The sequence below is a fragment of the Suillus discolor genome (assembly GCF_016758755.1).
Source record: "Suillus discolor strain FC423 chromosome Unknown F5147scaffold_41, whole genome shotgun sequence".
In the NCBI taxonomy this organism is placed as follows: Eukaryota; Fungi; Basidiomycota; class Agaricomycetes; order Boletales; family Suillaceae; genus Suillus; species Suillus discolor.
In genome coordinates, this window is record NW_024541288.1 from 356,135 (window position 1) to 371,301 (window position 15,167).

General features: G+C 47.0%; 5 protein-coding genes across 5 annotated transcripts; 3 read left to right on the top strand and 2 right to left on the bottom strand.

The window, feature by feature from the left end:
* Window positions 1-1,076: 1,076 nt before the first annotated feature.
* F5147DRAFT_704597 (uncharacterized protein) lies at window positions 1,077-2,393 on the top strand. Its single transcript, XM_041437902.1, has 3 exons — window positions 1,077-1,209; window positions 1,271-1,404; window positions 1,468-2,393. Exons 2-3 carry the CDS (start codon window positions 1,382-1,384, stop codon window positions 2,105-2,107), a joined length of 663 nt encoding a protein of 220 aa, XP_041290932.1. The 5' UTR covers window positions 1,077-1,209; window positions 1,271-1,381; the 3' UTR covers window positions 2,108-2,393.
* F5147DRAFT_838364 (uncharacterized protein) lies at window positions 2,394-7,012 on the bottom strand (the record flags this gene model as incomplete). Its single annotated transcript, XM_041444148.1, has 17 exons — window positions 2,394-2,679; window positions 2,736-2,832; window positions 2,888-3,076; window positions 3,131-3,340; window positions 3,397-3,473; window positions 5,298-5,490; window positions 5,546-5,603; window positions 5,649-5,880; window positions 5,937-6,071; window positions 6,131-6,167; window positions 6,374-6,405; window positions 6,465-6,474; window positions 6,533-6,561; window positions 6,616-6,654; window positions 6,708-6,794; window positions 6,845-6,877; window positions 6,940-7,012. 17 exons carry the CDS (start codon window positions 7,010-7,012, stop codon window positions 2,549-2,551), a joined length of 1,662 nt encoding a protein of 553 aa, XP_041290933.1. The 3' UTR covers window positions 2,394-2,548.
* Window positions 7,013-8,801: 1,789 nt separating this feature from the next.
* Window positions 8,802-9,889, top strand: F5147DRAFT_775688 (uncharacterized protein; the record flags this gene model as incomplete). The annotated part of the gene is made up of 3 exons (XM_041441756.1): window positions 8,802-9,124; window positions 9,176-9,434; window positions 9,488-9,889. The coding sequence occupies 3 exons, from the start codon at window positions 8,802-8,804 to the stop codon at window positions 9,887-9,889; spliced, it is 984 nt and encodes a 327-aa protein (XP_041290934.1).
* A 504-nt stretch (window positions 9,890-10,393) lies between these two features.
* On the top strand, window positions 10,394-12,811 carry F5147DRAFT_704617 (uncharacterized protein). The gene is made up of 6 exons (XM_041437903.1): window positions 10,394-10,727; window positions 10,787-10,873; window positions 10,965-11,043; window positions 11,099-11,830; window positions 11,895-12,361; window positions 12,421-12,811. Exons 1-6 carry the CDS (start codon window positions 10,549-10,551, stop codon window positions 12,539-12,541), a joined length of 1,665 nt encoding a protein of 554 aa, XP_041290935.1. The 5' UTR covers window positions 10,394-10,548; the 3' UTR covers window positions 12,542-12,811.
* A 626-nt stretch (window positions 12,812-13,437) lies between these two features.
* On the bottom strand, window positions 13,438-14,607 carry F5147DRAFT_838367 (uncharacterized protein). Its single transcript, XM_041444149.1, has 5 exons — window positions 14,417-14,607; window positions 14,157-14,357; window positions 13,906-14,094; window positions 13,756-13,852; window positions 13,438-13,701 (listed from the first exon to the last, which is right to left on the bottom strand). Exons 1-5 carry the CDS (start codon window positions 14,438-14,440, stop codon window positions 13,556-13,558), a joined length of 657 nt encoding a protein of 218 aa, XP_041290936.1. The 5' UTR covers window positions 14,441-14,607; the 3' UTR covers window positions 13,438-13,555.
* Window positions 14,608-15,167: the final 560 nt, after the last annotated feature.

Below are 15,167 nucleotides of genomic sequence, written 5' to 3' on the forward strand. Positions count from 1 at the left end.
GCCAGAGTATATATCACGATGTCACCAAAACGCAAGTTAACCAGAGAAGACCTGTAAATTCAGAAAGAGCTTCACCTAGATCTAGGTTATGCGACCGACGTGTACAGGATATAGCCGAGCAAGAATATATGGTTGACTGTTCGGGAGGCTGACATCGTAGGTAGAAGTGGATGATGTTGTGTCAGTTCTGGTAAGTGCACCAGTTGCTACAAAACGTCAAGTTCTTATATATCGACGACAACGGGAAACCATACATCACGGTCACGTAGACCTCACATAATAGAGGCATCGACAGCAGCAGTCCTCATGCTGTCATCTCGTATACCCTAAACCATCGCCCACAGCAAGCACATGGTATAGATCCAACCCCCTTTCACGTGCACAACGTCCTCTCAAATTGACTAAGCAGGATTCCAGAGCATATTCCATGACGACCGTAAATGTGTCCGAACCATGAAGCACTGGGGGCTGTCTCCTGCAGAGTTCCCACATACGTGCAAGTAGGGCCCAGCAACCAAGTCCAGTGAAGTCGAAATGACTGTATTGAGGACCACGAGTAATGAGAATATATATTGTATCGTCTGTTATTACAGACTAACGGCTGGGACTGTCAGAGAGTCAGTGGCATCCAAACGTGGGTATGAGAGGCGTCATTGCCGTGCTGCGAAGTGAATGAGCTGCTAAATATTTTGAACGTACCACCGTGCACTTCAATGGTGTAAGCCTCGTCATCACAGGCGTGAATGAGGATATCACTGGGTGGTATCAGAGCACATATGTCGGTGTTTAAGTTGTGAGTGTCTGACGGTGACATGCATATGGTGCGAACGGGAGAAAACGAATGACGTGGCAGTTATCGGCTGAGACGACTATACAGCCTCAAGGCTAGACAAAGGTTAGGATTCAACTTGAACAGCTGCCATGGCTAGCTAGGAGCCAGACATGCTCGTTTGAAAAGGTTCAGCTCACGCCCGTTTTGAATCGATCTGATTCGAGCGCTAGGCGCTCGCCGCTGGTGACTAATATTACGTAACTGCGCAAGTGAAGTTCGTCCGAGTCTATTCAAGTTTGTCTCTTATAACTGACTCCTCTGCCATTAGCGAGATTGCATATTGCGAGCAGAAAACTGTATCATCCCCAGAAAACGATCTGTCCTCGCATTATACTTTTATGAGACAAGGGAAATTTCACACTTCTCATTGAGTCAGAGTCAGTCTCTTCCTTTCAACGGTTGATCAGGTATATAACCCTGTGGTGCTCCCCTGGCAAGTCTAGTTTATGGTTGTTAGGCCTCAGGTCTACCCCTTTCTGAATTGAGGGGTTTCTACGCCAGCATATTCCTCCGCTCGAAACGATAAGTTAGCCAGTGCCAGCTTTACCCATGTCAGACAGTCAGGCGCAGAGGTGAGTTAATTCTAGCCCTCAAGCAATTCAATTCTGCACTTCTATTATTAAATCTCTGTTTAGTCTGCGCGAACCCATCCCTCCAACACCTTCAAGGCTCCTTGCAGACCGCACTGTAGTCCATCAGAAGTATCCACTTCGAAGACCCATGTCATGGCGGCATTCTCTCGTTTCTCGACCTCTGCTCCATCGAATGTTCCCACTCCTTTCTCCTTCACCTAGTGATACACCTTCCGCATCTTTCTATCGCCTTTATCAGTTTTTTGTCATAGACTGGACAGTCCAGTTCCGCAACGAGCTCGAATACTTCTGGACGCGATCTGAGCCCGCATGGGCACTCTCGGCCCTCCCTGACCCATACCCTACTGATAAACCCAATACAGGCTCTGCTACCAACTCAGACGAGGCACTTCAATACGCCATTATGGCTGGACTATGTTACATCATGGAGAAAGCATACAACCGCCTCATTATGAGAGGACTACCCCGTGACGCACCTCCCATCGTAGATGACTTTGAAGAGCTACAGGCACGCCCAAAACACCCCGAGAGTGTCCCGGCGTGGGCAGAAGCGGTCGTTCCGCTTGGTGAGGTGATGGATATCCCTGACTCGGAAGGGAATGTGCCTACGGATGAGGATGCTGATGAAGATTTTTTGCGCTTTGGAGTCCGGGTTGCGACGCCTCATTGGGTTTTTGTTTGAACGGTGATCACTGCTTTGGATACGTTTACATCCTTATTGACACGTCCTGATGTCTATCCTTTACGATACAGCAGGACTTGCATTTCGTTGCGTTGTAGTATATATCTCGCAAAGCTCAGTCATCAAAAATCTGATAGACTTCGCATAGATTCGGTGCTGTTGGTTCAGCTGGGGTTCAGCTAGGGTGGCATCAACGACGTAAAATGTCGGATGTAGTGACTCGTAGACCTATAGTGATTCGATAAGGCTTAAGGCGCTCTTGAAATATTGGTACAACTGAAAGCCATAGACTGCACATATTTACTCAACTACATCTTGAGCACACCTCACAGGTGCGCGCCACATCAGAGAGATTATATATAACATAGACAAAGCACGAGTAAGACAAGGAGAAGGAGCAAAGTGGAAAATATCAACGATATCGAGCATGGCCCATTGAGATTACAATGTCGTATACTTCCACATAGATTGCATCAATATCGTTCCGATATTGACGACGTACGCAACAAGCCAGAGTGCAGTTACTATGCGGTAGATCGTGCTGTGGGAGCAAAAGCCCGCTAGCAACATCGCTGGGGGTGAAATACATGAGGGACCAGAGAGAGCCTCGAATGATGGAACAACTCACCAAAGATAAAACAATGTAGGGACCAGGCGACGAAGAATATGGGCGTGACTATTGACAACAGGTAGGAAAAGACGAAGTAGCCGCCCGGCTTGAGTTGCTGACCATATCATTTAGGTCAGGTTGTGTAGCCAGTATGGCGAGAATAAACTTACTTCTTGAGTCCACTGCCGATCAGTGTGTAGCCAGCGTATCATACTTGAGCCGGATGTCAATATCGCCATGATGGCGAGCATGAGCGATACAAAGAGCAGACAATAGGGAGTGGGTGACGTATAGTTGAAGTATGACACAGGAGAGGCCGTACTGACGAAAACAACACTTGTAGCGAGGAGGACAGTTGCCTTTTTGGAGTATGTTAATATGGGCTTGAGCTCGCATGGAGTTGGACAGCTTACTGTGGTGATAGTGCTGGCCAGAATAGAGCATGACCTGCTCCTAATGGTTTCGAAGGCTTGGTCTGATTGCAGCGACTTCCAATGATCATCAAATTCTGGGCGTCCAAGTGCCAAAAAACAGAGTACCCTCGTTAAAAGGGACGTGCGACAGAGGGCTTCGGGGAGGGGTTGTTCTTCGGCGAGTGCTGTTTTGTCAGTAGTCACATAAAGCTGTAAAGGCCAGGTTCAGTCATAGTACGAAAGCATTCCATGTTTTCGGAGGATACCTTAGCGGAATAGGACGGAACCATGGCGTTAAGAACAGTGCAGATGTGGATAGGCTTCCCATACTGACAAGGAGATGCTAACACATATTATATATAATGGAAGGGGGAACACAGCACCGATAAGCAGCTAAGCCGCTAGTAAGGGCAGTTGAGCTTGAAGTGATTACTAGACTCCTGTCTATGAGACGCGTGAGCATGATTAATGTGTTTAGGTGGGTTTGAAACTTTGCATCAAGTTTGCATCGCCCCCTTGATAAAGTTGTAGCGCGTGAGAACTAGTTGGAAGTATATATATAAATTACTCCTGCCATAATCGCTGGCAGTACAGATAATTTAACGATGTCACAGCATGAGCTTGTAGTGAAATCGTGTCCCCATTGTCATATGAGTATTCTCATTTATGATTTATATTATATAGCTAGTCAAGACTTTCTCCTGGAAAACGGGCGTCAAGTATTGGAGTGGGGATAATAGGGAAACTTTGTTCAAAGTTTCATCATCACCCTTGTGGCACATTCATCGCCACGACCTCCTTAATCACTAAACTACTAAATACTAATCCTCCCAGTCCGAGTAATTGTAATATTCATATCATATTACCATCAGCGCAGCTGCCGCTCAAAGATGTTACGTTTTTTATGTAAGGTCGAGTCATCAGCAGAGCTTTTCTCGAGCGCATTATTCAAAAAAAGAACTGTATATAGTGTAAAGGTTGCTTTGCTGTAAAAGTGACGCACAGCGAGAGAGAGCCTTCCTAAATTAAACCAAAACCATTCGGCACATCCTTCGGCGTTGAAGCGCTCAGCTTTGCTGTAGCAGTTGTTCAGCAAGTCAATCAAAATGCCGTTCCAGTACGAAAATAGTGTCACTCTGGACGAACACATCGGGTATGACACGGGTGAGGCCGAAACGGTCTAGACTTTGTTGTTTGCGACGAATGTCGTGCTCCAAGCTTGTCTTGTAATGAGCCCCATTGAAACACTTTTCTCTTGGCCCACGATAGATACGTGTATATACGCACATGTATGACTTTAACGAATCACAATGGACTTGACAGCGAGTCTCCATATAGTTCGATGTAAGCAGGGTGCCGCATGAGGGATTCCTAGATCCAAACTTGCTCCGAGTCCGAGCGCCTACTCCGAGTCGATCTTGCGCAGTGAGTGCGCGCAAGGTTAGAAGGATACATAAGTACAAGTACATTGCTCACAACTAATGAACTTGAAGTAGATGCCCATTAAATTTTCGCACTATGACCAGATTAATCGGACTGCACAACAGCACTTAATCTTCTAAATTCACCCACCCAAGCTCAGAAATATCTGGAGTCATAGAAGTCATCAGCAGAACCGACTCAGCATGGCAACGTGTCAATTTCTGTTGAGTGAATCGATAGTGAGTGGCTTCTTTCGGGACAACGATACAACATAAAATAAAAGTTAAGGGATTGTGGTAGTCACAGAACGGGTTAACGTTTAGATGTTGGAGTGGCAGTGCGTTCGCAGAATGCCGAAGGCTCGCTACCAGTTGCGTAAGCCAAAAACCTTAAAATCACAGCTTCGCGAGCACTCGCGCGCTCATTTGCCCAAGCAATCATAGCAATGATTGCCATCACATAAAGAAAAAAGGGACCAGTGGTGTAAGTGCACGTGGACAGCCAGTTCCAGTAGAACCATCCAGTATATTGGTTTAAACATTGTCAGCAGACTCAGCACATACAGCAAATCACTGATTCACCTAACTAAACACTACGACAAAAACTTTGTATGTCTCCTTAAAATCTGCTTCGGAACACCAAATAACTTAGATCAATACTGCAAGAGAGTGGTAATAAATAGAAACAAAATCCCCTGCTCTTTTAAAGTACGAGGTAGCCATTAACTTCACCGAGCATTACACACCACTGCCAGTCGATATATGCACACGCTCCTGGAAAGCGATTGAGGCCATGCCAGTCGCAGCGTCGGCATCGGCAACGAGCTTAGCGTGGTATTCTCGAACGCCAATGATCAGGCGCGGCCCTAGCACAAACATCTGCACGTTTGTCAAAATCTGAACAAAACCAAAAATAATCTGAATGTCCAGGGCAATGTCCTATAGAAACGATAAATTGTGGTAGCGTACATAGGCAAGTGAAAGATTGACATACCGTTAAGAATGTTGGAGAGAACTCGAGAATGAGATGGAAGCAAGAAACAGCAACAAAGCTACCACGTCCGACCCATCAATGGAAAAAAAAGAACAACCACTACCTCGCAAAGTAAACCAGATGAGTTTTCATCAACACCGTGAAACAGTCCTCGATAATCCCCCCTGCTGAATGTTGTCGCAGTTCACGGAAATGTTCTACCGCAATCCAGACTGCGAGACATAGCGTGAGGACCTCCCACACAGTGGCGAGTATCCAAGTAATGGAATTTAGAAGTATGATATCTTCCGCATAGTTAATCTGGCACTGATAAGTGCCCAAGAGAATTAGTTCCTCTGGTATCCGTCAATAAGGCCCATGCACGTTTGTTTTCAACCACAATTGAACGTACCCCCTGAAGTATACATCGTTGTCATTATGGCGACTACTGCGTCGAAAATGTTGTCAGCCAGGAAGGTGAAAACGAGAAATATCAGGATCTTTCTGGATCCTTGATACATGGCATACAACCGAGCGATGATGATGACTTGCAGTATTTTTTCAGTGAAGTGGATATCACTAAGGTCTCGCAACTGCAAGGCTCACCCCACAGCATCGCAAATACCACAATTACCATCCAATTCTGTACGATGTATATAATAAAGCCTGACGAATCCAGTGAGTGACCAGCCTCGGGTAACACACACTCCAAACAGACTCACATCTGTGGCAGTATAGCACGGCAGTCATTAGTGAACCAATAAGTTAGTAAAGAACCACACCCACTGCTACAGGGCACCACGGTCAATTGTAGGGGAATAGTACTAGGCATCTGTACAGAAGACTCACTGTATCTGTCAACGAGATGGTCGGAACATTGCCTGAATGTCGTTGGTCAGAAGAAGTGAAGATGGTGAATACACCAAGGAGACATACTCACCATGTACAGGCTGATAATGAGAAATAGTTGATTAGCACAACACCGATTGTGTATCCTTCTGAACATACGTAGCAGATAAGATTCCAAGGTATCGCACCTAGCATACTTTCAAGTCAGCACAGCATGGCAACCGCAACAAGCTAGTACATACACCGAGATACAGAATTGTCATTACCGACCAGCGTTGTCTCTGAAATCAAGTGTATTTTCACGTGTGCTTCCCTGACACCAGACTCTACTTACCCAGATCAGTTCCACCTATGAAGCCATTCTCAGCGAGATGGCTGCTCCGGTCATACCATCGACATGCCTCTTGTCCAAATGTAAGTGCTAAGAATACGTGTAAGATATCAGCAGTCCTTTGATGTTATCATGCTCACCCCAATCATACATCACTGCAACAAAGGCGGCAACTGCAAAACCACAGCCAAGGTTAGATTGAGTCAACTTCAACATACGACTGCTCTCCACGAACCTACAAAATAGCTGCCCAAACGATATGAATTGACGATCGGCCACCAAGTGGGATCATTTGAGACTGTGGCCATAATGGTAGAAAATGGGTGTGGGTGAGAGGTGGACCTGTGGCGATGGCATTCCTGCTAGTTATACTACCATCCAGTGCTTTGATCGTGGAAACGAGATCCAGGGTTGATGACCATTCTTGCTTTAATTGGCCCAAGTAAATTGAGACAGATGAACAATCCAGGCTTTCAACATAATTGTTGGTCGTGAAGCAGTCGTGAGGGTAGAATACTTGAACACCGCAAGAGATTGAAGAACTTCAACATACATGCACACCTTCTTGCTTCTCTGCCTTGATGATCGGACTTATGTCTCATAGGGATGCTAAAATGGCTAGTGCAAATCTTCAATTTGCAACGTGGTGTTGGCGCAGTGGTGACAGTTTTCACAGCCAGAGACACGCTATTCGACCTGCTGTGGTGACAAGTGTCGGTTTGCACAGCCGGATACACCATAATTGAGATTATGAGATTGATATCTGGTGGATTCGGATACAATATCATCTCTAGATTAAGATAGCGCTGGGACTGGCTGACGTCGTACAGCCTGTTCAACGAGCCTCAATTTTAGGGTACTGGATTGTACAATTACTCACCTCGGCCACACAGCTGCAAAGGCACACCCCTCTACGCTAAATCCACAACTTCGCCCAACAACGGTCTTGGTGTGATGTGACCTTGGAAAAAGCTTACTATCTCAATGGCGTTCGATGGGCATCAGCAGTCTTTGCTTCGCAGGCCTGAATGTGAAAGCACCTCCGAGGCCGTTCAATGAGGTGGGCTTGTGTTAGAATGTAAAAAAGGTCCAGACGAAGTAGACAGATAACTCACCTGTACAACCCATTCAAGCACACCTTTCAATGCCCTGCTCCTCCGTTTCCTAAGCATGGGCCACCTCCTCATCTTCTAGCCCTCCACCTCAGTCATTGGCTATTCATATTATAAGGATGACATCAAACCATAAGGACAGAACTGATACAAAGCGCACCATACTTTATTTGCATCAATTGTGACAACCTGATTCAAGATCCGTAGTTTTTACGCGGAGAATATAACACCATCCCTAGATTACGAACAGGAATGAGAGAGCACAGGGAGAAAAGAGATCCAGGGGTGGCCCTTATGCCACAGAAAGTTGGCAAGCCAGCATAGATGTGAGAAAATGAAGTAACTGCCACAAAGTCGTAGTCAACTCACCTCCGAGCTGCAAATGCACAACCCTCAACGTTCACCGTTTGATCCCATGCGCTGCTTTCCTCATTCCACCCAAATCTTCACTCCAAGGATTAGTCGTCGCGTGCGCAGTTGTGCACGCCACTTTGGAGGAGTACCATCCTTAAACAGCATCCTAGTAAGATCCATCAATTGCACGATACTCGGAATCACTGCATAGCGCATGATTCCATCAAAGTGGCACTAATAATAACTCACCACATTGTATATTCTCCTGTAATACTATTAATATTAATTGGCGATGTGGCAAATGCTAGAAGATAGTGAGCAGGACTTTTAGTTTGCGCTGTTTGATGTATAGCTGGGTTGCAGACAGCTTGCACATTAGTGGCGAAAGCCTAACTGTATATAGTACGTGTTGCTTTGCTGTAGAAGTGACGGACAGCGAGAGCCTACCTAAATTAAACCAAAATCATTGTGCACATTCTTCAGCGCTCGGCTTTCCTGTAGCAGTTGTTCAGCGTTCGATAAGTCAATCAAAATATTGTCGATCCAGTACGAAAATAGTGATACGGGTGAGGCCGAAACGGTCTAGACTTTGTTGTTTGCGACGAATGCTGTGTTCCAAGCTTGTCTTGTAATGAGCCCCATTGAAACACTTTTCTTCACGTCCCTCCTCATACTTTTGGGATGGTTCTATATACATAAACGCAGCATTATCGTACTTCTCCATTCATTATACTCCCTATACGCTCTAATCCAACCTCCACAAAACCTCTTCTCCCGCCTACGTATCCCTCTCACTCTCCCCCTTGAACATATTCGTAATTTGCTACTATCAGAAGCTGGGTTTGCAGCAGGAGCAGGAGATGGTGGACTCGCAGTGCCCGTGCAAATGCCACCCGATATCGAACTTTTACTAAGTCGCCTCAAGACAGATGAATCGAGGGGATGGTTTGTTCGGTGCGTTCCTTCCTTATTTCTCATGCATTGCAAATTCATGACCACTTATAGGTTTGGTCAAAGGGCGCTGCAGACATGCGCTCCATGCACCTCTGCGGCTGATTATGCCCTCTTTGTATTCGCAGGCATCCTTCTCGCCTATGTCCGAACTGCTGCAGTGCTGCTGTTACTTACTTCCAGCCAAAATCGGAGAGATAGATGGAGGGGGTATGTTTTAGGCGTGTTAATATGCGCAGCCCTTGCAGAGTGCTACGTCCTAGCTTCCCTCAGCGCAGCTCCACTCCCTAAAGACGGAACCCGAGTCTTTATGGTATGTGTCTCTCACTTTCAGGCATCATTCACAGTCCAACTCGGTATGCACAGTGGCACGACAACATCCAATTCACACGCCAAGTGCTATTCCTCCTCCTTCCAATCCTTACTCAGTTTCTCCCAGAGGTACAGCACCCAGGACCACCCAGCATGTCCCTCGCCCCAGCTCTCGCACACCTCGAGCGTTCCATCCCCCGCGCACATCTCTTGAAATACACACGTGCTGCTGTCATGCGCAACCCCGAGTTGCGCGAACGCGCGGTAAGGTGGTGGGCAAGAAAGAAGAGGGAAGGAGATGCCGGGAGAGCAGATGAGGCGGTACAAAGGGCGGCGCTGAAGATGGGGCTTGGGTTTGCTGATGCTGGGGGTGGTGAGGAGGGGAAGTTGAGGATGAGCGCGAGGTTGGCGATAGAGTCTCTAAAGGGGTTGTTTGTTACCCCTGTGAGTCCTTGAGTGTCACGATCATATTTGATGCGCAGTCTATCCTGTACTTTGTACTATTGGTGAGTCTCGTTCCTGTGGTATTTTTATTCAGCTGATACGGTGATTCCAGGTAAATTAGATACATCACTAGAGTGTAAGATCCGACCTTCCTCAACCCGGTATCGGTTGCTTCTTGGCGAGTCGAATAAGGTTTCATCTCTGTTCCCCACGATGTAAACAGGCGTCAGCTGAGACGAGTATCGGCATGGTTATGGTGATGCTTCTTTCAGTGATGGCACTAGCCAGAGACCTTCTAGCCAATACCCATTACCCTAGAAGCGGCGCTCCGTGCTCGCAATAAATCACGCGTTCCGAATGAGGGTTGCATGGAGGCGTTGCTACATTCCTTGTATGGATACTACCTTTATCCTTTTGTGCATGCTGGATTTGCGAATTGCGAATTGAATACTTGAGGATCTGAGGGTTATCCTGTAAATAAGCGCCCATACAGTAATATCATCCAACGCACGCACGTGTTTCCTTCTCTCATCGAGCTCCAACACCACAGTGTCCAACCACATAACGTGACAATTTCACATAATCCCTTTACTTTTTCTTTCTTTTTCTTTCCCTCCTTCATCTACAACACTCGAGAACAATAATCAAGATCAAGAAGATCATTGTCAACAATGGCTGACGAAGCAATCATCAAGATACCCTCCGGCGAAGTCCTAGAAGACGACGATTCAGAAGCCCCAGGCCCAACCATCTCCCTCCCTGACTCAGGCGACGTAGGCGAAGGCGGAAAACTGAGCATGATCGTTCAGCTCGTCAAGAAGTGTCTGGGGGTCAAGGATATCGCTGCCATGTCCGTTACTTTCTCTCTGCATGAAACCTACCACTGATTTAATCGTTGGTCCCTGTTAGGCGACTGTCATTACCTGCAAGTCTTCTAGAGCCCCTTCCAAATCTTGAATATTGGCATTATCTCGACAGACCTGACCTGTTCGCTGCGTGAGTATTAGTACTACTTCTTGCTTCGTTATTTCCCTTTGTGGGCACCTGTGGGCATTCGCTATCTATGCTGATGGGCGTGCTAATTTAGTATCAATGATTCCAACGATCCCTTCGAGCGCATCTTGGCAGTCGTACGTTTCATATTCACAAAGGACCTTAAATTCGTCGTACGTCCAACCTGCTCACCCCCTAACACCACCTTCCCACTGATTTCTCACACAGCATGGCAAAGTCTGCAAACCCTACAACAGCGTTCTAGGCGAGCACTTCCGCGGTCATTGGGACGTCCCCCCGGTTTCCTACAGTTCGGATCCGACTCAACCCCCCGTCCTCCGCGTCCATACCAGTGTCCCCCCTTCCCAGGTAACCCTAGCACAAGGAGGCGAGACAGTGAGCGTGAAGAGTAATCGCAGCGGCAAGAGTTCAAAGAGCACGCGTAGTGGCCTCAGCCTCACTTCTACCTCCAAGGACAAGATATCCCCGACCCTAAGTACAGCTCCTTCATCTCTCGGCGATGCCGGTCTTTCCAAACTCTCGTTGTCTCCTCTTAACGGAAGTGGGAGTGGAAGGAACGAGGGCAAGGACAAGGATAAAGACAAGGACCATATCCGGGTCGTATATGTAACAGAACAAGTATCGCACCACCCCCCCGTAAGCGCATACTATGCCTCATGTCCCTCGCGTGGGGTGGAGATGGCAGGCATCGACCAGATTAGCGCAAAAGTGAGCGGTACGGCCGTGCGCGTCGCCCCAGGGTCGTTCAACAAGGGCATCTACATCAATCTTACATCGGGTCCGGGCATAGGCGAGAAGTACCACATCACGCACCCGGTGGCTAATGTAAATGGGATCTTGAGGGGGAGCTTTTATATCACTGTGGGGGATAGCACGATCGTTACTTGTGTGGGTGCGAAGGGAGTAGCATATCGGGCTGTGATTGAGTATAAAGAAGAGGTGCGTTTCTCTTCCCCCCGGTAATAGGGGATCGTGATGGGACCAGTGTTGACGATGGGACAAGTCATGGCTAGGCCGCGCACACTTTCTAGTCGAAGGTGTGATACACACATACAACGAAGGATCTACAGAACACGTAGAATGGACGAAAGTGAAACACGTCCCCACGGCTCGGGTCGTAGCTGTCTTTGACGGATGCTGGCGGAATCATATACGGTGGCGGCGGACTGCTGCATCTCCCCCTGCTCCATCTACATCTTCAGCAGCATCATCCCCATCGACGTCAAGTTTTTCGGCCCCTTCGTTATCAGAGACGGAATACGCGACGCTCGTAGATCTTTCGACGCTCTTCGTGGTCCCGAAGAAGGTTCGCCCGCTAGAAAGGCAACTTCCAAATGAGAGTAGAAAGTTGTGGGATGGTGTGACGACGAGGCTACTTGCGAAGGAGTATGGGGAGGCTACGAAGGCAAAACTTGCAATTGAGCAGAAGCAGAGGGATGAGGCGGGTGAGAGGAAGAGGAAAGGTGTTCAGTGAGTTTTCTTTCCCTTGCTGAATCGACCGCTTATTTAACGGACTCAAAAAAACGCAGATTTATACCCCAGTATTTCGAGAAAGATATCAGTTCTGGAATACCCGTTCTTACCTCTGCAGGCCGGAAAGCTGTGGAAGAAGAACTCAAGGAGTGCTCTGAGACTTGGCCGTCATCATAGAATGCCGAGTCGACGCCGCTTTGACCTACCCACGTAGGGGTCATGTCATGGGTAGAAGTGTTGGATAGAGGTGGTACGACCGATCTGGGCTTTGGACGTAGAGGGTTGGGAATTACTTAGGTCCGGGCCATGATATCATGCAGTCACGATCGTTAATGTTTTTGGAGTGGTATTTTTTGTTGCTTTTACTTTTGCTTTCGTTTTAGTACCTGATGCTTTTTGTTCTTTAATTTTTTGTTTTTTGATGAAATTTCAGGGACCTTTTTTTTATCAGGGTACGATGGAGATCACGTGACTTCTCGCAAGCCGATGCAAACAATGGACTGAGCATAATATTACACCGAAATCCCACCATCGGGGCGCCTGGACGGGCTACAGCGTGAGTAACAGGAAAGTCGTGGTGCTTATCTGTACATATGTTTCTCCGCACCATACACAGGCTACATTACAGCCACAAGGATATCTCTCCTCGTGCTCTTGAGCAAGATTGAGAATGACGTGCCATCTTCATGAATCATATTACCGATATATAAACTTCGGACCCGGAAATGTTGATGTTCGATGGGGAAGCTGCGAAAGATGAAAAGGAAATTGATTCATCGATTCGGAAGTGAACAAGGTTTACTTCATTTACAGCTTTGTACCAGTCGTACACACTGGCAGGTGTACCGCTTTTTCTCAGTGAATGTTCAATTGAGAGGAAGTCGATAAAGGTAATTATTGGAGTCAGAGACATTTTAAGCTCTTTGACCTTTGTAGACTTCACCTTCTTGACTTTTGGTTTTGCGATTGCTTTCTGTGAGTTTTTCATGTGTGTATCGAGATCTACAACAAAGACAGTCCCCCACTGGGGTAGTCTTGGGTCGAGAGATTCGGGAAGTGGAGCTATCATTGAAAGCCAGACTACATACATATACTCGTCTATATTCTGATCACCTTTGTGCGGAGCTCGAGGCTATATACAACATATACAAACTGCGGACGAAACAAGGAGCGAACTGGAAACTACTGACGTTATCCAGCGTGATTGAGGCTTGTCGCATACTTCCACATAGCTTCCATCAAAATCGTCCCAACGTTGACAGCGTATGCGACCAGCCAGAGCGCAGTGACGGCGCGGCAGATCATGCTTTGAGAGGAAAAGCCTGCTATCAACATCGCTGGATGGAATGCATGAGGGACCAGAGAAAGCATCATTTGACGGAACAACTCACCAAATATGAAGCAATGTAGGGACAAAGCGACGAAGAATATAGGCGTGACTATAGACAACAGGTAGGACAAGACGAAGTAGTCGCCTTGCTTGAGTTGCTGATCATATTTAGGTCAGCCGGGGTGATCAGTATGGCGAGAATCAAACTTACTTCTTGAGTCCAGTGCCGATCGGCGTGCAGCCAACATATCATGCTCGAGCCAGACGTCAACATCGCGATCATGGCGAGCATGAGCGATATAAAGAGCAGACAATAGGAAACGGGCGATGTGTAGTCAAAGTACGACACAGGAGAGGCCGTACTGACGAAAACACCGCTTATAGCGAGGAGGACACTTGCCTTCATGAGAGCATGTCAGCGTAGGCTTCAGTTCGCGACAGGTGCGGAGTCGGATAGCTTACCGTGGTGATAGTGCTGGCCAGGATGGAGCACAACCTGCTCCTAACGGTTTCGAAGGCTTGTTCTGATTGCAGCGACTTCCAATGATCATCAAGATTTGGGCGTCCAAGTGCCAAAAAACAGAGCACCCTCATTACAAGGGACGTGGAACGAAGGGCTTCGGGGAGGGGTTCGAGTGCTCTTAGGTCAGTAATCGCATATGACTAGAAAGGGCGGCGTAGTTGAGACATACGGCAAGGATTCCTAAGTTTTAAAATCGTACCTGAGTGGAATAGAATGAAGCCATGGCGTGAAACAGAAGAGTGAAGAGAGACTAATGCTCATGGTGGGAGGAGGGAGATGCGACCTGTTATAAAGTGACCTATAGCGATGAGTCTTCAAGTAGTACACTCCCGTGTCGGCAATGTACATGTCATCCTCCGCTCACGTCGGTCCTGGGAAAAATTGGTCATGGGAAGGGGCAAGAGGTGTGCGTTCGCAAAATCCCGAACACAGAGCTCAACATTAGATAAGCAAAAAAACCTTAATACATAGCCACATGAAGTTACGAGCGACACGTTTTGAGTTCCTCGCCAGTGGCCTCAAATCATCGTAAAATCGTTAGGCGAGTACTGTAAAGGGGGTGTTTTTACTACTGTAGAATAGGTTTAGATAGTTATCTTAATGAAACACGAGCATGTAAAGACGGTACCTGCTAAATGTCAGATCTTGGATGTGATTTTCGAGAACACGTGAGTGATCAATATCAATACGACACGTCAATATTGATTCGACGTGTCTCGTCAACGACTCGCATCTCTCTCTCTTAAACCTCATTCATTATGTATTCTATGACTCATCAATTTACACGTTACGACTCATGGTTTGCTTCAAGTAATAACGACGACAAAACTGCATACATCACGGACTTCGAGGACGATTCCTATCAAACGATGCATTACGGATCAAATCATCATTCACATCAGTAACACTCCCGAGGAGGTCGTTTTGAAAGAACCAGTAAGTTTTTTTGG